At 34.8% G+C, this 26,729-nt stretch overlaps 1 protein-coding gene across 2 annotated transcripts in view; it reads left to right on the forward strand.

Moving 5' to 3' along the window:
• Positions 1-18,100, forward strand: part of LOC129495387 (cadherin-7) — a 120,775-nt gene extending 102,675 nt beyond the window's left edge. For both annotated transcript variants that reach the window (XM_055302836.1, XM_055302835.1), the window contains exon 12: positions 15,370-18,100. In XM_055302836.1, coding sequence (XP_055158811.1) covers positions 15,370-15,863 — 494 coding nt within the window. In that variant the 3' untranslated portion in view covers positions 15,864-18,100. The remainder of the gene's footprint in view (positions 1-15,369) is intronic.
• The last annotated feature ends 8,629 nt before the right edge of the window (positions 18,101-26,729 follow it).

The following is a 26,729-nucleotide window of genomic DNA, read 5'->3' on the forward strand; positions in this document are numbered from 1 at the left end:
TTAGCCATGATTGGGACTAATTAGACTGGCCCAGCTTCAGGTTTAATAAGACATTTGTGGAAACCACTGTTTACTACATGGAATTGGAAAGCTTTTTCAGTGGGTCCAGGATGGCCAGCTTGACATTTAGCTGTCATGCATCTTTCACTTTTCTTTCTTGATCTACGGGGTGCTGAACCATATTTGTTCCTCTGTTACTGTGGCAACTCGTGATTTTGTTCAACAGGAAAGTATTTTCCTAGTTTTGTAAGTCATAGTATTACCTAAGTAAAAAAAAAAAAAAAAAAAAAAAAACATACATATGTGTGTGTGTGTGTGTGATTGCGGAGAACAATATGATAGCACTATGTAAAAGATTGATCCCCCATCATAATCTATAATGATAGAACATACTTGATATAGCAGTCCCAGTGATAATAAAGGACAGAAGTGGCTAATTTATGGTGGCACCTGTGTTTGTCTTTCAAACAAGTGCAAGCATTGTAAAAAAAAATGAATTACATTTAATTAGCTCATACTAAGTGAGCATGGTCTAATTTAATTCTCATAACACATTTCCGAGGCAGGTACTAGCAAATAGTATTACGCCCACTTTTTATATGAGAAAACTGTAAATTAGAGGAACATGCACAGAGTTATAAGGTGTCACAGCCAGGATCCAAACACAGCCAAGACTGCCTTGTGGATGTCCTTGATAAGGTTTTTTTCCCTGCATGTTTTCCAATATGACAGAGTTGTGTGTCTCTGGGAAATCCCTGTGGGCAAGATCTGTGGGTATCTCAGCCCAGGTACTGCCAAATTAGAGCTAGCAGAATCTTTGATCTGCTTTACAGAGCAGCTTTAACACTTCTTTGGTGAACTCTGAGTGTCTAATTTATAGGATCCTCCAATTACTTCCAACCTTGAGAAAACACATCAAGAATTGTATATGATAAATTTGAGATTATACTTCATCACAACCAAAATATATAGTGTACTGATTGTCTTTGTACACACAATATTCATTGTACTTAGGTCAGTTTTATGTCTGTCTTGATACTCAAGTCATTCTAACTTGCACATTTAATGGAGAGGAATTCTGTGATACTTTTTTTGGGGGGGGTAAGCGGAAGCTCAGTTTGGGTTGTAATGTATGCTTCCCTGTTTTCGAGACATGGAAAGCAGCCATCTCGTAGGTGCAGATGATTTGCAGATCTCTAGATAGGCACCTTCATCATTCTAATGGACTGCTGGTGTTAGAAATTTGAATAGAATTATTAAATCCTGAACAATTTTCCTAGATCCCTAGCTCACCTCCTGATTTAGTCTCTAGTTCCATGCTTTTTGAGGGGGAATCAATCAGCCTTGACTCTTCTCTTTCATCTCCCACAGCTAGTCTCCCCAAAAATATGAATTTTACTTTGTTGATTCTTGAATCTATGCTTTTCTGTCCCTTGATGCTGCACCTGATTTTGCCCCGGGTCTACGGTCGCCCTCCTGAATAATGACAGTCACCCGGCTCTACCAGGTCCAATCCACCTGCATCACAGGCAGAGTAAGCTTTTGCAAAGCAGATGTGACTATGACACACACCAGCTTAAAATAAGATTGCCATAGCTCCAAACTGTCCACAGATGAAAATCACAGGCTTTCTATGACCTAACTGCTCCCTCCCATTTCCACCTTCAGCCAAATTATGGAACTGCTCTTTCTCAGACTCATCCTGCTTTGTCTTACCTGCTCTTACCTGCCTTGCTCCTTCTGTCTGGAACAACTTTCCCTCTTTTTGCTTTGGCAGAGTCCAGGTTGAGTGCCGTTCCTGCATGCCCCATAGCACTTTGCATATCCCAGAGCATCCTTTATGGCTGTATCATTAGTTTGTCTCTTTGTCTATCTGCTCCAGTAGACTCTGCTTGCAGAGGCTGAGTATTATTTTATTAGGTCTGTAGCACTTCATAAGATGCTGATATGCCATGTAGAGGGCATGTCCTATCTGCATGCTGAATGAGACCATGAATGATTTGAATGTACTCATTAGTGGAAAAGAATGTCTTATTTTATTTTTGTCTTAGCCATAAGTAGTATCTCCATTGGAACCAGATTTTCCCATTTCTTAAGATTTTATGATTTGGGAGCATTTTATCTGAAATCCAGCCTCTTTATTTTTTCTATAAAGTGGATATGGCACACACTTAAAATACTTAAATTACATTTTTGGGTTAATAGCCCTGGAGATCTATAAGGGCTCAAGAAAAAAAAATAAATCTGAATGTATGATTTTCCGAATCTATCTAAAGATAGAGTAAAAAAAAAAACTGCAGTAGAGATTTCAAGGATGCTGCATTCGTTGTTAAAATTCAGCTTAAATTTTAGTTAAAAATGCTATAGTTGATATCTAATTTACCTCATTCACATGCTTGGGTTTTATCATATGTAAATCTTCATATTCTCTGTGACTAAATAATAGAGTGAGTTCATAAGTACAAGTTCAAATTCTAGCCTTCTGTTACTGAGGATCTGCATATATCTCTTATTCTACAGCACATAGATCCAGACAAAATGACAAGTTGAATTCTCTCATCCTTAGATCTTAGCTTAGATGTCACTTCCAATGACATCCGTCTTTGATCACCAGACTGCACTAGTACCCCTGTATTTTTCCTATCATTTCACTTTTTAAAACATAAATTATTGCTTTGCCTGAGACATTTCAGAAGCACCAAATGTACTTATATAAAAATCCAAATGGTTCTCATGGCCCACAAAGCAAGACATGTTCTGACACCTGCTCACCTCTTGAAGGTATCAGGCTGTCTAATCCTTCACTCATCCTGTAGGAAGAGCCACACAGCTGCCTTTCCATTAGTTTGAAAGATGCCACCCTGTTACTGAAAGATTCTTCCTGAATCCCTTCACCTGGTGTGCTCACACTACCTTTATGACCAGCTTCAGTGTTACCTTCTCAGAGGGGATGTCTTACCTACCGATTAAACATTATTCACAACCACGATTCTTTGTCTTTTTAATTGAAGTATACTTGACATACAATATCCTATTAATTTGAGGTGTACCTTATAGCGATTTGACATTTTCATATGAAATGATCCCCACTATAAATCTAGTTACTATATATCACCATACAAAGTTGCTACAAAATTATTGACTATATTCCCTTACATTACATTCCCATGTTTTATTTTAGAACTGAAGAATTATATCACTTAGTCTCCTTCACCTATTTTGCCCACCTCCCCCTCACTCTCCACTCTGGTAGTACACAGTTTGTTTCCTATGAGTCTGTTTCAATTTGTTTTTTAGATTCTACATATAAGTGAAATCATTCAGTGCTTGTTTTTCTCTGAGATATTTCACTTAGCATAATACATTCTAGACCCATCCATGTTGTTGCAAGTGACAAGATTTCATTATTTCTGTGGCTGAGTAATATTCCATTGTGTGTAGACAGGTGTATATATACATATGGCATACACACTGTATGGAGGTTACTCAAAAGATATATCTTTTTGAATTGTTGCTTTCATTTTCTTTGGATAAACACTCAGAAGTGGAATTACTCGATCTTATGGTAGTTTTCACCTTTTGGCGAATCTCCATATTGTTTTCCACAGTGGCTATACCAATTTACATTCCTACCAACAGTGTGCAAGGTTTTCTTTTCCCTACATCCATGTCAACACAGTATTTTTCATCTTTTTGACAATTGCCAATCTGACAGGTGTGAGATAATCTTACAGTTTGAATGGCATTTTCCTGGTGATGAGTGATGTTAAGCATCTTTTCATGTTCCTGTTGGCTGTCTGTATGTATTCTTTGGAATAATTGCTCGTTTGTTTTTTATATTAAGGTGTGTAAGATCTTCATGTATTTTCCATTTTAACCTCTTATCAAATATATGATTAGCAAATATATTCTCCCATCCAATAAGTTGCCTTTTCATCTGTTGACATTGTCCTTCACTGTGCAAAAACTTTGATGTATTCTCAGTTGCTTCTATTAGCTTTCATTTCCCTTGCCTAAGGAGACTGGTCCAAAAAAATATTGCTAAGATCAATGTCAAACAGCGTACAATATTTTCTTCTGGGACATTTATGATTTCAGTTCTTACATTTAAGTCTTTAATCTATTTTGAGTTTATTTTTGTTTATGATATAAGAAAGTGGTCAGGCTTTCCCAACACCATTTACTGAAAAGATGGTTTTTCCCTGTTGTGTATTCATGCCAACTTTGTCATGAGTCTGTTTCAGTTTGTATGCGCTTATTTCTGGGTTCTTTCTTCTATTCCATTGTTATGTGTTTTTTGTGCCAGTATCATACTGCTTTGATTAATATAGCTCTGTAGTATAGTTGAAACCAGGGAACATGATACCTCTATCTTTGTTCTTTCTCAGGATTGCTTTTACTATTTGGGGTCTTTTGAGGTTTCACAAACATTTTAGGATTTTTTTTGTTGTAATTTTGTGAAAAATAACGTTGGTAACTTGAGGCAATTACATTGAATCTGTAATTTGCTTTGGATAGTATTTTTATTTTATTTTTAAGATTTTATTTATTTATTCATGAGAGACAGAGAGAGAGAGAGAGAAGCAGAGACACAGGCAGAGGGAGAAGCAGGCTCCATGCAGGGAGCCCGATGTGGGACTCAATTCCGGGTCTCCCGGATCAAGCCCTGGGCTGAAGGTGGCGCTAAGCTGAGCCACCTACGCTGCCCATATTCCTAGGTAATTTTTTGATGAAGTTGTAAACTTTCTTAATAGCTTGTTATTAGTGTATAGAAATGCAACCTATTTCTACATGTTAATTTTGTATTCTGTGACTTTTACTGAATTCATTTATTCTGGTAGTTTTTTGTAGAGTCTGGGGTTTTCTGTATACAGAATCATGTCCTCTATAAATAGTGACAATTTAATTCTTTTCCAATTTAAATGCCTTTTTTTTTCTTGCCTAATTGCTGTGGCTAGGAATTCTTGTACCATATTGAATAAAAGTGGCAAAAGTGGGCATTCTTGTCTTGTTCCTGATTTTAGAGGAAAATCTTTTAGTTTTTTACCCTGGAGTATGATGTTCGCTGTATATTTGTCATCTATGACCTTTCCTATGTTGAGGTGTAGTTATTCTGTACTTACTTTGTTGGGCTTTTATCACAAGTGGATGTTGAGCTCTGTCAGATGCTTTTTCTTCATCTACTGAGATGATCATATGATTTTTGGCCTTCATTTTTGTTAATGTGGTATGTAATGTTAATTAATTTGCAGATGTTGAACCATCTTTGGCATAAATTCCATATAATCATGGGGTATAGTTATTTTGTATGTTTTTTTTAAGGTTTATTTAAGAGAGAGAGGAAAAAAAGAAAGAGCAAGCAGGGTGAGGGGCAGAAGGAAAGGAAGACAATAAGGCTCCCCACTGAGCTGGGAGCCTAACACAGGTCTTGATTCCAGGATCCGGAGATCATGACCTGAGCTGAAATCAAGAACTATAAACCAACTGAGCCGCCCAGGTGCCCCATGCAGTATAGTTCCTTTAATGTATTGTTGAATTTGGTTTGCTAATACTTTGTTGAGAATTTTTGTACCTATCTTCTTCAGCGGTATCGGCCTGTAATTTTTTTTCTTTTGATGTCTTTGGTTTTGGTATCAGGGTAATGCTGACTTTGTAAAAAGTATTTGGAAACATTCCTTCCTCTTCATTTTTTGGAGAGTTTTTAAATTACTGATCCAATATCATTACTTGTAATTGGCCTATTCACATTTTCTATTTCTTCAAAATTCAATCTTGAAAGGTTGTGTTTTAGGAATTTATCATTTTTTCTAGGTTGTCCTGTTTGTTGGTGTATAATTATAGTAGTCTACTATGACCCTTTATATTTCTGTAAGATCAGTTTAACTTCTTTTTTTTTAAGATTTTATTTACTTATTCATGAGAGACCCAGAAAGAGGCAGAGACACAGCAGAGGAGGAGAAGCAGGCTTCATACAAGGAGCCCTATGTAGGACTCGATCCCGGAAATCCGGGATCAGGCCCTGAGCCAAAGGCAGATGAGCCATCCAGGTGTCCCTATCAGTGTGACTTCTATTTCTAATTTTATTTGTATAGATCCTCTTTTTCTCTTGAAACCTCTGGCTAGAGGTTAATGGTTTTATCTTTTCAAAAAAACTGCTCTTAGTTGTACATTGATCTTTTCTATTTTTTAAAATATTTTATTTATTTATTCATAGAGACAGAGAGAGAGAGAGAGAGAGAGAGAGGCAGAGACACAGGCAGAGGGAGAAGCAGGCTCTATGCAGGGAGCCTGACGTGAGACTTGATCCCGGGTCTCCAGGATCTCACCCTGTGCTGCAGACGGCGCTAAACCGCTGTGCCACCGGAGCTGCCTGATCTTTTCTATTTTTTAAGTCTATTTAATGTATTTCCACTAAGATTATTTCTAATTTTGGAATTTGTTTATTTTCTCTTAGGTGTAAGGTTAAATGGCTTATTTGAGATTTTACTTGAGGTAGGCCTGTAGCACTATAAACTTTTCGTTTAGAACTGCTTTTGCTATATTCTATACATTTTGAAAAGTTGTGTTTTCATTTGCATTTATCTCAAGGTATTTATTTACACTTTGATTTCTTTATTGACACATTGTTTAGTAGCATGCGTAGTTCTCCACATTTTATTTTTCTAGTTATCTTCTTTAATGAATTTCTAGTTTCATATATAGTGGGTGAAAAGATGCGTGATATAATTTCAATCTTTTTTGATTTATTGTAGTTTGTGGCTTAACATGTGATGTATTTTAGAGAATGTTCAGTGTGCACTTAAAAAAAAAGTCTGAAGATTTTAGATGAAATGTTCTCTATATATCTGTTAAGCCCATTTGGTCTAATGTGGTGTTTAAGGCCATTGTTTTTCTTATTGATTTTCAGTCTGTGATCCATTTCATTGATTCAGGTAGGGTATTCTATTTTGTATTACTGTCAATTTTTACCTTTATATCTGATAAAAATTGCTTTATATATTTACATGCTCATATGTTGGGTGCATAGACATTTACAAATGTTACATTGTCTTCTTGGAGTCACATTCTTTGTTTTAAAGTGTATTTTAGCTGATATGAGTACTGCTACTCCAGCTTTATTTCCATTTCCATGGAATATTTTTTCCATCCTTTCACTTTCAATCTGCATGTGTCTTTAGAGCTAAGTGAGACTCTTAAAAGCAGCATATAGATGGGTCTTGTTTTATCCATTCAGCCACCCTATGCCTTTTGATTGGATCATTTTGTCCATTTAAAATGTATTAATAGGTAAATACTTATTGCTATTGTTTTCTGCATGGTTTTGTAGTTCTCTTGATTTCCTATAGTTTGATGATTTTCTTGTTATTTTTGGGTTCCTTTCTTTTTTTGTATATGTTGTAGGTTTTTGGTTTGTTAGGTTCTTTTGCAGGTTTGGTTTTGGTTACCATGAGGTTCACTTATACCAACATTATAAATATTGCAGTCTGTTTTAAGCTGATAATCACTTAATTTCCAATGCATTCTACAAGTACTACATTTGTACTCCCCTCACACACATTTTTATGTTGCTGATATCATAATTTACATCTTTTTTGGGTTTTTACATTTTTCATACTAGATTTTTAAGCAGCTAGTCTACTGCCTTTTGTTATATATTTGCCTTTACTAGTGAAATATCTTTAATTATGGCCTTTTCCACTTAAAGAGGACATTTTAACTTTTTTTGGAAGTTTGGTGTAGTGGTGATGAACTCCTTTATTTTTGCTTGTCTGAGAAGCTAGGGATCCTGGGCACAATGCTGGGGCTGCCTTAGTGGGATGGCTGGAGCTAGAGTTAGACCATATGTGATCTGGAGGGGTCCCTGGGCATGCCATGCTTGGGATACCCTGGCCAAAGAGTTGAAGCTGGAGGGGGCATGGGCCAAGGGTGCCCAGGGCATGCTATATACCAACACCTGCAATTCTTCATCATGAAACCCGTGGGTTTCTTTTGTGTCAGTTATCACAGTTTGTAAACATATTTATTTGCTCTGCTCAAATTGAAGAGCACCTTGAAAGTACTGATCTTAATCTTTCTCTTTTTAAACCAGTGTATTCTCAGGGCCTAATATAGGGAATATAGGAGGAGAAATATTTTGGAATGATTTGTGAATAGTATTTATCACATTCTGTTCATTTTCCTGTCTTTGCCACATACTTTAAGCTTCTCTAGAAGAGTTCTGCTGTCTGTATTACCATCCAATAAATTGAATAGCATAGGTATCTAGATAACTAAATTAACAGGGAATTGTCAAAAATCACATGTGAGTACAAGGTGAAATTTGTTTCTTTTTGTGTATCCATTGTATGATTCAAATTTTATCAAGACCCATAGAAATAGAAACTGTATTGCTTAAAATTTTATTGTAGAAGTTTATGATATATGACCTATTATTGTGTTTATTATATACATATATTTTAAAACTTTATAAATGTAAACTCAATCTTTATAAAGTTACTATCAGATAGTTTCTGAGTTAAGTTCTATTATCTCCATTTTGGAGAAGGGGAAACTGAGCCAAAGCAAAGTAAAATATCCTAAGCTGACATATTCAGTAAATAGAAGCAAGGATTCAGTGCAATGTGGGTTTAGAGAAGGGATTTGAGATACATTCCAGGGGTTATGCTGTATAATAGTTGGTTCTTTAAGGTAGATGAGCAAGAAATAAATATAAGGAGGAAGTGAAGTTAGAATGAAAGATGACCTGGAAGTTTCTGGTTTGGTATTCTTTTGAGAAAAGAATGCAAGTTATAAAACAGATTAAACTTAATGGGTTTAAATCTGGAAATAGACATTAGGGGAGAAAAGTTATTACAGTAAAATAAATGATAGTAACAGTTAAAATTATAATTGCCATATATTATTTACTATATTCTGAGATATTATGCTTTTATTATAAGTAAAATGATGAATAGTCATTTATGAATATGGCATGATTTATTTAGAGAGATAGATGGGAGATTCATATGCCAAAGATCTCACCAATTGCCATTTGTAGAAAGTAGTTGAATTCTTGGGTTTCATTGAGCTCATATAGAAAGATTGTTGCATGAAAAAGAAGCCAAGTACAGATTTTGAGGAAGATTTACCCTAAGTATTACCTAGACAAGAGCAGCCACCAGACCATGATTTAAGAGGAGACAGTGAAACTTTTTTTTTAATTGTAAGAATTCCTGTAATATTCTATTAATTCAAGAAAACTCACCCATATCATGTTCTGTCATTGAAGTTCTGTGTCAAATATAATAGATACGCCATGTAAACTCAGCGCTGACTAGTACCCATTGGATTGGGCAGATGTCAAGACCACACAATGGTCTTGACAGACTTTATCTCAGGGGAGTAACAGAAAAGCTCAGATTCTCTGGTTTGGGGGCAATAAAGATAAGAATATGGAAATGTGAAATAGGTTACTTTTACAAAAAAAAAAGTCAGTAAAATCAAGTGTAGTTGAAGATAAGTAATTGATTAGAAAATAATGACCTGTTTTTTGGTGAGAGTATGGAACTCTGATGTAGCTCTAGGCATGGCGAGAGTGGTGGGAATTTGGAAGTGACACTGAAGGAGTTCAGAAACGGTTATTTCTGATCTGAAGCCACCAAAGTTCAATTTCAAAATTAAAAGAAAATTAGTGAAACTAAATTAGTGCCAAATGGAGAAAACGTAACAGATTTTAGTAAAATTTATGAAAATCAGCAGGATCAAAAGACAGTGAAAAGTTAAAAAAAAAAGTTATCGAAGGGCTAAGCTCTACTTGCACGTGGATGTGAATAATCATTTATAATAAATTTGCTGACCTTGAATACAGACTGTACTAGCAGATTTTTAAGTTCAAATAAGTCATTTTCAGTTGTACCCTAATAGACACAGTAATAATTGTAGTATAATAGTTGTTTTGCTGTTCGATATGTCACTTGGCAATAAAATGTTATAGTAGTACACCTTAAGATCATACGCAATTAAGATTTTTCTAGTATTTTTTAATCTTTCAGTTCATCCAAAGAAATATAATTCACAAGTGCAAACCACATATGTAATTTTAAAATTTCAGGTAGCCTCATTAGCAAAACTTTTAAAAAGAAACAATTGAAATAAATTCTAATAACATATTTAATCCAATATTAGCTATTATAATTTTAACAAGTAATCAATAAAAATCTATTTTACTTTAACAGTTGTCTTGAGGGCAGCCCGGGTGGCTCAGTGGTTTAGCGCAGCCTTCAGCCCAGGGCGTAATCCTGGAGACTCAAGATCGAATCCCATGTCGGGTTCCCTGCATGGAGCCTGCTTCTCCCTCTGCCTGTGTCTCTGCCTCTCTCTCTTTCTCTGTGTCTCTCATGAATAAACAAATAAAATCTCAAAAAAAAAAACAAAAAAAAAACAATTGTCTTGAACATCACTAAAAGCACATCTCAATTCATGTTTCAAATAGGGATAGACAGACTTCAAAAGCTCAATAGCCACATGTAGCTAGTGGCTACCATGTTGGGTAGTGAAGATTAGACCACCATTTCATTGAGTAATAAATTCTGGTTATTCATAGAGACCATAGAGAAAGTAGTGTTTTGAGGTGATAGTGGCTTATCCTTCAAGTCTTACCTCCATGTCATCTCTATTGTGAGACTCTTTCTGAGTATCCTGGCCAAAGCATACCTTCCTTTAAATATTTACATAGCATATGTTGTATTGCTAAATAATCTATTATATAAAAATTATGTTTTCTTATATAAAATATTAAACTTCAAAATGGCAAGAGTTACCTGCATATCTCCAACTCCCACCTTATATAACAAATATTTGTTGAGTGCATATTTACTGTCATGTATTGCTTTTTGTGCTCAAGACACATCTATAGGTAATAAAATCACCGACCACTGACCAGGATTACAGTTGTAGAAAGTCAATGCCCGTTAAAAAATGTTGAATTAAAAGAAATTTTGACTTTAATTTTTGGTGAGTCTTTAAACAATAGGTTAAACTTAACAAAGTGATACTTAACAGGTATAAGGTCTTCCAATTTGATTTAAAGCAGGAACCTTTTATAGAGTTTTAGGATGGAAAAAAAAACTGGTTCGATGGTAGTTCACATGACTGAGTGGTTTTAAATGAACTTCACTCAAAATTGGAAATAAGGAAAATAGTTTTTCTTTAATATAAGTAGGCTTATCTAGCAGTGGTACCAATTTGTACCACATCTGCAGAACTCTGCCTAATTCTAGGAACGGAACTGAGCATTGAGAATTCAGACATTTTTAGGCTTAGAAAATCCAGTGCAAGGGATTCGGGATGACAATGAGGTGTTGAATTCAGCAGCTGAGAATACACTCTAAGTGCTTCTAGAGCAAACCTGGATGACTTTTAAAGTGTCTGCTGTCTTTAAGGAAATAAGACAACTGATGGTGGAAGTTTATTGGAGAGGGGAATTCTTATTTGTAGGGGCTAATAATGCTGTGTTAAGCTCTAGGAAGTGTGTTAGATGGCACTGAAATACTTTCAAGACGATTATATAAAAATAGATAAGTATCTGTCACAGACTACAGGATGTTGAGAATATAAGGGTCCACTAATTTATAGTATGCTATGTGTTTTACACGTCTGTGTTTTTCTTCATTTTCTCTTTTCTTTCTTTCAGTTTGGGAGAATGGTAGTCTTCTGGGCTACATACTTCTTTGCACCTGTATGTCTGTATTTCTTCACAGTGAATTGCATTATAATTTATACTATGTTTATCTCTTTTTTTTGTTTGTTTATTTTTGGAAATATATAGCTACCATGTTTGAGGTGCTTGTATTGAGGGATCCTCTCATGATTTTGCCAATAACCAGCACTATTGCCTATATAACTGGAATACTCAAAAATGTTGAATCGTATGTTAAAGAACTGAATCCTAAAACCAGAAATTCAACAGCATGTTTTTGCTGCTCTAATTGCTTTCCTAACATCTTCTCTTTCCTCCTTCCTATCCTGAGTCCATTCAGATTTTTTTTTGAGAAACAAATATGATCATATCGTGAAATCCTTAAACCACATTGGTTATCTCCCATCGCTATCTTTACTCCCCAGTCTTGTGGGCTCCAACCTTTGCCCACTGCTTGATTGTGCCAAGAATAATCTTCCATATCGCCTCTCCACCCTCATCCTAGCTCAGCCTTCAGGAACCCTTACATAAATCTGCCTTGTGTGGACCTGTTTTTTTCTACTATAGATCTCTAATAGATCACGTTTCCCTCTTTTGGAATAATTATCACAGTTCTACTTTTAAATTCAGTGTCTCATTATTTGATTACTATCTGTCTGCTAATTTCATTACAAGTTCCATAAGGAAGTGAGCTTTGCCTGCTTCTGTGTGCAACATTATATCATCATACCAAATGCATGTAATAAACGGTTGACACAGATTTTTTAAACATATATATAAATTGATGAACAACCAACGTATTATAAGTGCCATGTGTCTAGACTAAATCTTTTCTTTCTCCTCTCAGGAATATCATCCACATGACAGGAAAGACATATGAGAAAAACCTCTTAAACTATATAATCTTGTGCTTACTTAAGCAGAAAATATTCTTTTTAATACAGGGATTATCTCCATAGACCCTGAAGAGCACTTAATACTTGTTCTACGTAAAGGTTAAATTTTATTTTTTATATGTGCTCATGTAGTTAGAAATTAATATTCTCCTAAGTCATTGAAATGTTTAATTTTCTAACCTTCTAAAATACTTCATTTTTTATAGCTGCAGGCAAGATTGAGAAATAAAATAAACTCTATAAGATATTAATATCCTTAATAGGTACTGAACCTATGGGCTGACACACCTATGGGTTCTCTCATGTTTCACTTTTACTGAGCACTATACTTGACTGTCAAAAAGTAAGTATACCAGTAGCATGAAAATACATTTACAACAGAACATAAGAAGGGATTGTTTTATATGTTAAAATAAAAATGACAAATAAAGCAGAAAAATACATAAAACAATCATTACATATTATATATGTAAGTGACAAGATTTATTGTAATTATATGAAGGAAAGAGAATTGAGAATTTTGAAATATTTTGGCTAAGTAATGATTTAAATTAAAATAGCATCTAACCATTACATAATTCTTACCCTCTTCATAGCCTCATTCACTTTAATGCCCATTCGTTTCTTACATTCTCTTGCACTTGTTTAGATATTTGCTCCCCCTCAATTCTGCTTCCAGTATGTGTGACAGATTTGTCATATTCCTACCTCCACCTATCCACTCATCATGATTCTAATACTCACCTTTCCATTTTCTCTGACTTGTCAAGAAGTATTATTTGGACCCTTTTTCTTTCTTTTGCAGTTACTTTTATTTGGGGGGAAGGGAGAACTATGTAAAAAGTTTCAGAAGCTAAATTTATACATAAATCCAAAATGTTATTCATCCATATGTCTTAAAATTTACTGGCGTGTCCTTCTCTGAACTAGCAAATTGTCACTTGAGCTCTCAGCTTGTAGCTCAATTATCTTCTACAGAAGCACCAGGCTCATAGTGTTCTAGATAGTGCAAAGGCTTTGAGGCAAGTGGTAGACTTAATTCCTACCTATTGCATTTTATTTCGTTGAACATAGGCAGGTTGTTTCACATGCCAAGACAACCGTCAAACAGGAACACGCCCAGAGAACTCTTCTGAGGACCAAATGATAGGTCCTGTTTGCAGACCTTCATTTTTCACCTTATGGCCTTTTCTCTCATTTAATCTGTAGGGCACATGCCTTGCAATATATTTGCTGCTACTCCTACTTTGCTTGTTACTTAATTTCATTGTTTTTCTTTGGTCAGAGGAGAAATCTTGAGTTGAAGTTCATGGTTGGTCAGAGGATAACAATGAAAATTTCTCTTTGGCACACAAACAAGCACTTGGCACTCTGTTAACTCTACTTACATTATTCCCCTATCTCTGCAATTTATTCTGGGAACACTGTCTAAAATTATCATATGTGGCTAGGCTTCATCAGTTCGAGTTACTTGCCCAGGATCACACAGCTATTACGTGAAAAGTCTAGACTTTTGTCCAAGGCCATTTTGACAGCAAAGCTGTATATTTATTTTCAAGGTCCATGCCAGAACACCACACCAGAAAAGGCCTTACTTAAGTAGGTGCTTGGATTTTTTTTGGCAGATTGATGTAGAGGATGGAGTAAGTCTACCCTAGTCATTGCTTTTAGTTACTCTGAATTAGAGTGATGTCCTTCTTGGCTTTATGTTTTTTATTTTCAAGTGCATTCTTAATGCCAAAGTAAAACCTTAAAGATATTTTAAATATAAATATTTCAAGGATCTTTCAAAAAAATAGGCAGAGAGTAATGATCCCCTTGGGCCTTTTAGATGTTCAAGAAAAAAATTGGCTCATGTCATAGAAGGTAATTAAAGATAAATCTTTAGATATTTTGAATCCTAAAATTGAAGAATACCTTTTTTATAACTTAATTCAAGTGCCCATGAAATCTGATATGTTCCCAATTCAGCTAGCATTCAGTCACTTATAGCCTGAGTGGAGCAGAGTATTTCTTAGGAGTGTGTACTTATTAAAAAATACAAAGAGTAAATTCAATGGGTTCAACTCTAGCGATACCCAGTGTATCTGGTGTCCTCTTCTTTCCAGTGCAAACATGTGCTTTATTATTAATTAATTTTGACAAATCTTTTTTTTGGGGGGGCGGTAGGGGGCTCAGCTGAAAATCTTACAACCTATAATCTCTCTCCAGGTATAACATGTAAAGACCAAGTTCAGTATTTCATACTGAAAGTGAGACTCCGTTTTCTATAGAAACTGAGCTTTTAATCTTCGTATATGGCCTGATGCACTGGATTTTATTTAACACTGGAGTTTCTTAGACAAGGATGAGGCATTTCTTCAAAGAACCTGACCAGATGCTGAAATCCATTTCCTTCTGAAATTGCAGTTGTTAGATTCGACCTGAAACATTTATGAATGTCATTTTGCCTTTCCAGCAATTAAGGAGTTCAAAAAAAAAAAAAACCCTTTGTGTTGCCTTGCTTTGAAATTATTATATTTATGCTGAACTGGCCCTTCAATTTGCTCTAACAAATACTTTGGCCCTGAAGAGGGAGACATCAGTTCAAACAGGTGTGGGAAAGGCTTTCTTGATGTATAAAAGTGTCCTATTTTAAAGGCATTTTAGCACATGAATTCCCATGCAGGTGGGTGGCCCATTCACTTCCCCTCAAAGCTGAGGAAATCTCTAAGATCATAGGCCTGATATCACTGGGATGAGGGGCAGTTGGTGGTGATTTACTGAAACTTTCCCTTTCCTGTCTCCTGGTTTTAGTGCTGATCCTCCTGATTGTCACCATGAGAAGACGGAAAAAAGAGCCTCTCATTTTTGATGAGGAGAGAGACATCAGAGAAAATATCGTGAGATACGACGACGAAGGTGGGGGAGAGGAAGACACAGAAGCTTTTGACATGGCCGCGCTCAGAAATCTCAACGTCATCAGAGATACCAAGACCCGGAGGGATGTGACTCCAGAAATTCAATTCTTGAGTCGACCAACTTTTAAAAGCATCCCAGATAATGTCATTTTTCGGGAATTTATTTGGGAACGACTGAAAGAAGCAGATGTCGATCCCTGTGCTCCCCCCTATGATTCCTTGCAGACGTACGCATTTGAAGGAAATGGCTCAGTGGCTGAATCACTCAGCTCCTTAGATTCCATCAGCTCAAACTCTGATCAGAATTATGACTACCTAAGTGACTGGGGGCCTCGCTTTAAACGACTTGCAGATATGTATGGAACCGGCCAGGAGAGTTTGTACTCATAGCCCTGGAACCCTCATTTGAAAATGTACTGAAGAAAAAGTCAAAGCAAAAAAAATAAATAAATAACAAAAAAATAAAAAATAAACCCACTCCATACAGAAAACAAGAACTCGACTTACTAGAGAAAACGGTTGTAAATACTTCTCCATTTTTAACTGTTTCGGTTTCTGCCTTGGTGAAGCATATCTTCATTAGACTTATCCAAGGGACTGCACTGACCACAGACTCTGAGCATTTGAAGGCTTTTTGATAAAACGAAATGCTCAGTGGTTTGTGAATAGATAGCAACTCTCAGATACCTGCAAAGCACCTAACCTCTATGAGTAAGTGAACCAAGTGTGTTGTCCGTGAACCAAGCGTGCCCTGTACATACCTTCACGGTACCTGCCAGTGAGAAGAATAGAACACGATGTGCCGTTGAAAAGTCCTGGAACTTCCTGCATATCAAAACTTGGGACAAATTTAATTTCCAGTGATGCTTTTAGCTTGCTAGATTATAGAATCCAGCAGAATTTTATTGCTGTTGGTTAGCAAATATATTTCATTTAGCAATATATAAATTCTTAGAAAATCCTCCCCAATCCTCCAATACAAGCCAATAAAATTTGGTTTAAGGCAACATAAACCATTGTTTAGCCAATAAATTGTGAAGTGTTCCAAATAAGAAAAAGGTAAATCATTCTTAAAGTTTGCAGTCGTTTTGAGATGCTTGCATAGGTATGAAAAAAGTTGCTGTCTATTCATTGATTTGTATTATCTCTTCTGATTTATACAGGAGACTATCTTTTCTTTTTTTATTTGACACATGGTGTTATATTTATTTTGGAGTTCCAGTCTCCACTAAATTCAGGTCCATCTGACTGCCTCATAGCATTAAGCTCGTCAGAACATGTTGATTTTTCTCCAGTCTGAGCCACATGAAGGAAATGAAGCATGGAAATGGAGAAAAAAAATAGTAGAGCAGTTGAGCCCTGTTGTAGTTCATATATCAAAGAGGAACACAGCTACAAGGACATAGAAGTTGTTCATCTGAGCCATTAGAATGTACCAAACAAACAGTGGAATAAAATCTTTGTAATTTAGAAAGATTTCAGAGAGAATTGAGATTTTTTGTTTTGATGCAAGATTTATTTATGTTCCAAAGACTTGAGAATTTGTTTTCCCCAGCCTCTTTTGCTATAAACATACTGAGTAAAAGGCTGGGTTGTTTTTTGTTTTGTTTTGTTTTGTTTTGTTTTACTATATCTTAAACAATGGAATGTTATAAATTTCAAAAAAAAACATCTTTAAATTCCAATGCAAATTTGTTCCTCAAGAATTAACCAGGTAAGGTAGGATTTCTGTACTGGTTTAGATGTGCCAAATGAGAAGAGGAGTGTCCAGTGTGAGATCACGTGTTTAAGTGTGAGATGGGATTCTCAGAATAAGAAACTTACGACTAAAATAATATTTCCACCAATCATTTTTTCTTAGAATAGTACCAGTTTAATGTGCATATATTTCAATAAGAATGATTTTTTTCTTTCAATTCTCCTTTGAAAAATAATTTATTGGGTTCCTGATAAATCTATAAGTAGTAGACTACTGTTAAAGGAGATTACATTTTAAAAGTGCTTCTTTCTGAAAGACAAACACTGGAATCAGAATATCAATATTTTGATTACATAAGGAGAAACTAGGATTTTGTAAACCTGTAGCTCCTCTTTAGAAATAAAGTACATGAAAGTGGCCCTCAGCTTCATCAAAGTAAATAATTCAATAAATGATTATCTACAGTCCTTTCATTTGAATAAAGTTCTGTAAACATTGTTTCAGGACTAGATAGATCTGCTTCTTGCTGGATTAATATGCATATATATGAAAAACTCATAACAGTAAAAGGTTCTGTTCGTGACTTTTAGTCAATGTAAGTTTTTCAAATAAAAAAAAATACACCATACACTTACCCAATTCAATAAAAGCAGAGTGTGGTTCAGGAATTATATAGGTGTTAAATCAGCAAGGTGCTGAGAAAACAGTTTTGTAATAATCCCCTTGTTGTCTGCAGGAAGATAAAATAGTTCAATACATTTGGATTATGATGTCAAAACTGCTGATTGTTGCACATATCACTAAATGGAGGTTTGAATGTATTTCAGAAAAGAAACATCACATCATTTACCTTGCTTTTTCTTGTTTTTAAGTATATATTTTTTTCTTGTTGTTTTTTTTTTTTTGTTCATATTTGCCGGTCACAGTGGGAAAGGAAAATCTCAAATTTAAATAAAGATTTGAAATTCTTGCATATATCCACCTGCTCTTTTATGTGTGAACAATTACATCAATGCACCATTAAAACTGATTCAGTGGTATTTTTAAAAATGTTTAAGATGGCTGAAGGAATGTTCCCAATTTAGATGAAATTTATAGGAAATACTTTACCTATAATGGGAGTAGATCGGTTATTTTAGTTTTTCTCTTCTGAAATTCAAAGCTAGATATGATTATCTCCATAGTACTTGAGAGAGACACTGAAATAGTTAATTGATAAAATCAATGCTAAACCTAGTTAGGAGATTCTCCGAAAACATTTATATAAACACCTGTTATCTAGTTATTAAAATTCAGTGGTATACCGGAACCAGCTAGAAACAACTGCCAAGAACTAGTGACCTACATCTCTTCTCAACCCCTCTTCTAGAGATATATCATTTTGGTGGGTTGAAGTTAGCCCTGTGGTAATATCTAGACAACCATGAATATCAGCAAACACTACCTGTTCTTCCTGGAGAGCCGTTGTTAAATGTTTACCAACATTTCACTTCTAAAAATTGCTTTATAGGGGATCCCTGGGTGGCGCAGCGGTTTGGCGCCTGCCTTTGGCTCAGGGCACGATCCTGGAGACCTGGGATCGAGTCCCATATCGGGCTCCCGGTGCATATGGAGCCTGCTTCTCCCTCTGCCTGTGTCTCTGCCTCTATCTCTCTCTCTGTGTGACTATCATAAATAAATAAATTTAAAAAAAAAATTTAAAAATAAATAAAAATTGCTTTATAAAGGAAAGCTCATGATTGTAAAGATGGTATGAATAGAATATCAAATAATGACATGAAAGGAATTTATGCTCTATCACACTACTAAATATAGATCCCTGTGATACTCCCTGGTATGAAGTTCTTGGAGCTACCAGTAGAAAGTAAAGGATCTACTTCATTATGGGAAGTGATGGCTTAATAATTTCAAGGGCAGATAGTAGTCCCAGAAACCAATAAATTTAAATATTTTCCATTTGTCTCTAAAGGGGCACCATTAGAAATCCAAGGTGATTAAGTAATGCATATTTTTAACACTTTAGTTTCTTAAAAATGTTTGCATTTTACTTGTTACTGTCCTTGTCAAGGAAATGTGCCCAAGCCCCAATTCTGAATTATCACTGCATAATTATGAGTCAGCATAAAAAATATGAAAATGAAATTGTATCAGGAAAGTGAGCTTTTGCTGATCAAGCCTAAATTATCATTCTGGTTCCACAGGTCAGTTTCTATGTTAAAGCAATAGTGTATTGCAGACCAAAACTAAGAGGACGACAAAAAAAGATTACCTCTGTGAAGGCAATGAGTAGCTCTTCCTATAAGCAATTAGATGAAGCTGGTAAATCTTTTCTTTTGACCAGAAGCTCTCACCTCAGGCTGAGAGCAGTTGTGGTCAGGTAACTGCAGGACACCGACAGGAAGTAATCCTGTTTAGGTAATGATAGCTGCCTTTTCACTCTGCCCTCTGAGAATGTTTTAAATTATTTTAACTTCATGCACAATTACATTTAATACACTAGATGATGAACAGGCACCGGCAATTATTCTCATGTAAGAAGTGTAGTTATATAAGGTGTGAGTGATATTTGTGTTATGGCCCACATGCCCAAAGAACTTACAAATAGACTTGCTACTTATATCCAAAAATAAAATCTGAGAGAGCTTAAAATAAGTTTAAATATATTGCAAGAGGCAAAAACAATCTAAATATCTTAAAGTTTTTAAGCACGAGCTATAAATATCTTCAAATTTTCAATTTTAATTTGACATCAACTTAACAAACTTTTAATTAACCTAATTGTTTTACAAACATTAAAGGTTTATTTACAGTTGATCTAATTAAAGTTGATGATAAGAAAGCATCAGCGTTTAACCCTTTCTGGTCAGGGATGGCTGGAGGCACAGTGTATATGACAATAGAGAAGGAAATTCATTTTCTGTTATACAGTTTTTTAAATTATTGATAATGTATATTATGTGTACATACAATGCTGTATGAAAGTTTGGCAGGCAAAGCTAATGCAGTGATGTCAGCTAATCATCAACATACCAAAAGATCAAGAAAGGAGTAATAACATTTACATTTTGAGTGTAATTGAAATTGTTTCAGAGGAGTGGGCTAAGCCCTCAAGAAAAATAGGAGTTATTTGACTCTGATTTGGCAGCCATTGTGAAGTACAGTTCTAGGGGTAATTTTTCAAGCAAAAACAAGATAGGCAGTGTGTGTGGCATTCTGACACTTTTGCATTGTTATGTTAGCTTGTAAAGGCTCAGAGTTCAACTGTAAAAGGTCATGTACCTGTGCGCGTGTGTGTGAGTGTGTGTGTGTGTGTGTGTGTGTGAGAGAGAGAGAGAGAGAGATGGGGGGGGCATCGGGAAGTATGTCTGAAACAACGTTAAAAAACTGGTCCAAAAGTACCTTATTAATGCCAATATATTATTGTCATTTGGCAAATTCTTGATAAGCCATAAGACTAGAATATCTGATATTGACTGAAGAGAGAAATATTTGCTTTAAAATTTAATTTAAAAAGAAGGATTTTGGTATGAAGGGTAAAGCATTTAGCTGAACTATCTAAATAATTGCTTCATTTTATTTTTATTGTGTAGATGTGATCTGTTAACAGAGACTGTGGAGTTTGAATTATTGATTACAAAATGTCATTGAGCTTTGGCCTTCAGTATTAGTGTGGTGTGCTACGAAGTAGCCCTGTTCTGTGGTTTATAAAATCTGGGTCAGAAGCCAGTTCTAGCACATTTTTGCTATGCCCTGGATGCCATTCTAATTCTCTGAACCTTTATATCTTCATGATTAAAATTGAGTTAATTACTATCCTGTCTGTTTCAGAGGCTTGTGAGCTGATTAAGTGAAAGTGCTGTGTAAACTGTAAAATGCTGTAAAAAATGTAAGGCTTTATTATGGAAAATTATGGAAATTATATAATAAGGTTGATTATATGTATTGTTATATGGTAAACACAGATAATGTCTGTTTTTGGAAACATGCATTAAGAAAAAAAAACATGCAATTAGTATCCTAAATTGGGAAAGAATTTTCAGAGACAATTGGCATAACTGAGTGAAGCCACTATGCAAAAACAATCATTTTTAGAAGGTCTTTAAAGGTTAGGGTCGAATTCAAACCAATTCGGTCATTAATATAAATTAAGGATATCAGTAGGGTCAAGGGATTACAGACAAAGAACAGGTATTTCCCACTCATGTTGATGATTGAGTGGAAGATGGTCTTTAGCTGATCCCAGCCTCCTTATACAGGAGCAGAGGAGACCTGTTGTAAGATGATAATGAATGTAAGTTATGAGATCTTTAGACATCCAGAGGAAATAGTGTGTGGCTCTAGGGAGTTCAAAGGTCTTGTCAGTCATGAGTGGCATATGTATAATTAATAATTTATATGCTTCAAAGAACTAAAGTACAATAATATTGACTTAACATGAAAACTATCCTGCACTCTTGTTTTGATAACTTAAAAGTACTTCCAATATCTTACTGTAGCTTATTTTAGCCTTTTATAAATGAAGAAGCCATCAGAGATTAAGAAGTAATATACATAGGATACTATTGCTTTGTTAGTGATAATCTACTCATAAAATGAGTGTTAATAAACTTTCTACTCAACTTTAGATATTAGTTATCTGATTATTTGAAGCTCGTATGGACAAGCATTATAAAAAATACATTAATAACTATGTAATTACTGAGAATGTTGAGAAGTGTAGCATACTCATACTCAAAGACATTAACTCAAAGACATTAACATTTTTATTGCATTAATTCATGAAATAATGCTAATGGTTTTTATTTTTATAAGCCGTAAAAATGATATGCTTCACTACTGTTTCATGCTGTATTTTTTTGTGAGTAAACACTATTTTTTTAATATCAAGATCTGGCATATACAGTATGTTGAATGTGATCAATACTTCAAAAGTAATCAACTTTTTAAAACCAATCAGTTAACTATATAGCAATTGCATTTTACCTGTAATGATTTTAAAGGCAAAAAATAAAGGGAAAAAGGAAAAAGAACTTACTACACAAATGTAATATGTATTATGTTTCAAATTGCATATAAATATTAAGCAATATATGAGCATATGTATGCACACACACATACACAATCTGAGGCTAAATGCTAAAGTGAAGCAAATGGCTTTTTAACATTTTTTTAAAGATAATTATGGCTACTAGATGCAATCTCTACAATTAAATTATGTGGGAATGCTGAAAATGCTACTGCACATTTGCAAAGCTGTTCTTTACAATAGATTCCAGGATTTTTTTTTACAAAAGTTAGAGAAATTAGCAATTCATATAAGTAAAATATCCAACATAACTTTCAATGAAATTATCAGTGCATATTTATGAGGCTCTATTATAATTATATTAACCAGAATTGGATCTTTTTTTTCCTGTAATGTTTTTACTTACATAAGAGTCACTTGAATAGATTGACATAAAATAGTTTTTAAAATGCTAATTCAATTAACTACAAAAAATCAATCCTGAAAGTGTAGTTCCATTTAGACTTGGAAATAAGACATCAAGTAAAACCTTGAGGTCTAAATGTATGTCAGAACCTGAAGAGATGACTTTTGTTCAACTCAAGCACTTACTTTCAGGAAGCTAGTCTGCTACAGTACTATTTGAGATTTTTTTTTTTGAACAGATAAAGGAAAGTACCATTTCATAACTATACAAGTGAATGGCTGTATACAAAGTGCACAAGAATATGAAAATATGAATCGGTTTGGGAAACTAGGAAAGATGATATGAGAGCTTAGTTTATTGCCGTGATTTCTTGATGTGTGCTTTGCTGTGTTTAAAAATATTAAGAAACTGTGAAAATTAATTTATTGCAGAATAAAATAATTTCCCAAATTCTTGATAAAACACCTGAGACTTGCAATGGCTAGTTCTTTAGTTCTCATTCTCAACTGTGGTAGTAATACCAATTTGGTTTCCAATTTGTACTTCCTGACCACTTGGTACAGAAAATGAATTCCATTGTGATTAAAGTTCAATATCTTCTTCTAAGTGACTGAATTTTATATAAAATTATCTTAATAAAAATGTTCTATTGATATGTCATTTTGAGTTTCAGAAAAATCTAATATGTGATTTCAATTTTCTCACATGCCTGTGAACTGCCCAAGGAAGGCATTGTTGTGCCTTTTCTAATGGAGACAAATTGAAACTCAGAACAATTATGACTTATCCAAGGAGACGAGTGGAATAAGCAGTAGAGAAGAAAAAAGAAAAAAATATTTTGTTCATTATATTTTCTATTATCGTAGACTTTCAAAGAAAATGGTGTTCCGGTTTGGGAGGATAAGAAGACAATTGAAACTCATTTCAAAATCAGGCTCTCCCATCTTAATTAAGCTTTAGTTTCCTTACAAAGTATAAGTCTTCTTTATTCTACTAAAAAAAAAAAATCCTAATGGGGAAAATGACATTAAATTGTGCTTCAAAGTAGTGAGAAGACAAATATTTATATTTCAGTAATCTGACAGTTAAACATCATGTTCCATTTCATCACCTGTTATGTGTCTGAGGGTGTCCATTGTCCTAAGAATGTACAATATCATAGCAGTACGGCAAACTACGTATTCAGAGGGTCACCCTCTCGGCTGATTCTCTACTTTTTACTGAATTGTATTCTCTTGAGAATGTAAGTAAAATCTTGAAAAGCCCTATACTTTTATTTAAAAAAAAAAGAAAATTTTTTTAAAAGCTGAATACCATCAAGATGAATTGTAAACAGACAGGAACATTGAAATTGCCCTGCGACAGCTGTCAATGCCTCCAGACCTTGTGGAAGGCAGCATTAAGTATTAAGCCAGCACCCACTTAGGTGTGAACATCATTTGAGGCCAGCTGGGCCCATAGTTCTGATTATTTTCAATCAAATATGAATGAACCATTAAAAACTACCCAATACAGGAGACAAACCATTGTGAAGGAGAAGTTTCACAGAAATCATCACCCCCCTCCAGGAAGTTCAGATACTGGAATTATCAAAAATATGAAAAGAAAGAGCCATGTATAAAATGTTTAAGGAAATTACCATGAGGATAAAGCGTGAATGAAGACATCGCCAATGCTGGAGGTACAGTGGCAAAGGAACCAAATTGTGCATCTCTAAGTGAAGGATACCATCCTGAAGGTAGAAAGTAGTTGGAGCATAGGTGACATTCGATACTGCACAAGAGAGGCTCCAGAGAAAGAAGACAGAACAGAAGAAATTATCTAGACTGTGGCATAGAGAGAGAAGAAAAGATGTGATTTCTAAAGCAGAAGGGACGAGGAGATGGAGGTCCAGCATGCATTTGCCCGCTGGGATCTCTGTCCCTCAGACTTCAGCACAATGTTCAGTTGCCTTTTTGGACTCTCATCTTTAAACGATGGTTTAACTTCACCGGAGGCCTCCTGTGCCTCTGACTTGACAGCAAGCTGTACACACTCTACACTTCATGGTTTGATTTATTCAGCTCAGTGATCCCTTTAACAAATATGGTCATAAATGAAGCCTCAATTCCAGTGAAAATAAATGGTGTGCATTCATTCAAACTTGGGGAACACCTATGAAGAGTGAGCAGGATGCGTAAGCAATTGGAACCAAAGCTGGATAATTACAAAGAAGGCTTTGTGTTTTTTCTCTCAAGGGTGTCTGGATGGTTTTGTCTTGTGACTGGAAATCAAAGTGCAATTTTAAGTCTTTCCTCTGAGAGAGGAGTTTATTTAGATTGGACAGAAAGGGTGCAATATATTAAGGATATAAGTGGCATAAATGAAGATGCTTGTTATTTCACTTAAAAGTACTCTTTCCCACCCCCCTCAGCCTCCAAAATATCCTTTCCTTGATATGTTCTACAGCCAGAAAATACAGCCAATGGAAGATTAAGCCATTCTTCAGCTCTCGGGCAATATATCAGTTATGAATTTGGCCCTGTACCACATCTAGGGGTTCATAGATGTATTTATTTATAAATTTCATAAAGATAATTGAGCCACGCTTTGCCATTTCACACTTGGGGATAAAATAGATTTTCTTGGTGCTAGTTTCAGATAAAAATTGCTGTTGCTTTTTTTTTTTCTTTTGAGCATCAAGAGTGTCAGAGGTGAGTTGTGGTTTTACTAGAACTTGGTCTCATAAGAAGTTAACAAGGGCCAGGGGTTTATGACAGACACAGATCTCATAACCTTTGTACTTGACGGCACTTATTTCCCTCAGCAGAGATAATAAATTAGTAAAACTTAGTCTTTCATTTCCTGGTGGGGTAGTGGAATATATATATGCCTATGATCATGTGGAAGAGACCAAAAAAAAGTCTCTTTGGTATAAGACTAAAAATGGCTCATACTCACTTTCCCTCATCTGAAACTTAGGCTAATATCTAGCCTCTAAATTGAAGATAATTAGTAAAATAGTGTATAAAAATTAAAAATGAAAGTATTTCTTATTCTTAATATGCTTTATGCATGATTACTTTCATTATTCGTAATTATATCAGGGGAGGCCTAAATCACACAAGTGTTCCTTAAATATGAAGTCAGTTTTACTATTACTGCACATATATTTTCTGAGGACATGTATTATTACCAGCATATCACCTACAAGGAAAGTGTAACTCAAAGAGGTTTGAGGAATTGGTCAATGTTCCAAAAACGTCAAGTGATGGACCAGAAACCTGAACTAAACTAAAAGCATTCTTTCTTAACACTATTATAATTGCCATAACTTGAAGCTTAATTGCATGATCCTATCATTTCACCTATTAAACATATATGGATTGCCCATCCAATAGGTGGATTAAAACTTAATTATTTCCCTCTAGGTTAACAAGTGACCACAGGGTGAAAAAAATCCATGAAAACATGATCGCTTCGCTCTAAAGTGTTTAGATGAGAAAACATGTGAAATGGGTTCATAGTTACATTGATGTAGGCAAAGTTTTGTTAACTTTTAAATATTAGTTCATGATAAAGGTATATATGTAGACCAAACAGGACTGCAACAGAAATCCTAATAGATACTTTGGGCACTTTGCAAACCTTAGAAGTAGAAGATTTAAATATAAATGACAGGTTCTAAAATTTGAAGCTATGTCTTAAAAATGAATATTCAGTATTGAACACACTGACTGAAAAACAAATTTTGTTACAATAATTGTCTTACTACATATGTTTGTAATTGAAATCCTCTCAGTCAATTAATATAGAAGCAAATAGGGAAAGATGTCTATAGTTCTTAGATCCATTCTAACACTTTTATGGAGAGGTTCAGAAAATGCTGGTTAAACGTAGAGTCTTGGTTGAAAACTGTTATTCAAAATAGCCTTAATTCATGTCAAAAATCCCTCCTCACCCTTCAGTTCAGCTTTCCCAAATATAAACATTTATTCTTAATTTTAGAAGTGCTCATTTAGCTTCTATGGTAAAATAGGTGCTGGTCATACAGTAGTTGAGTTAGACATAATTACTGCACATCTGCTAGAAAATTTTTTCAGAATGTGATTCCTGCATTACCTAAATCATTAAGGAAATTGATCC

This window comes from Nyctereutes procyonoides, unplaced genomic scaffold (genome assembly GCF_905146905.1).
Source record: "Nyctereutes procyonoides isolate TBG_1078 unplaced genomic scaffold, NYPRO_anot_genome, whole genome shotgun sequence".
Classification (NCBI taxonomy): domain Eukaryota; kingdom Metazoa; phylum Chordata; class Mammalia; order Carnivora; family Canidae; genus Nyctereutes; species Nyctereutes procyonoides.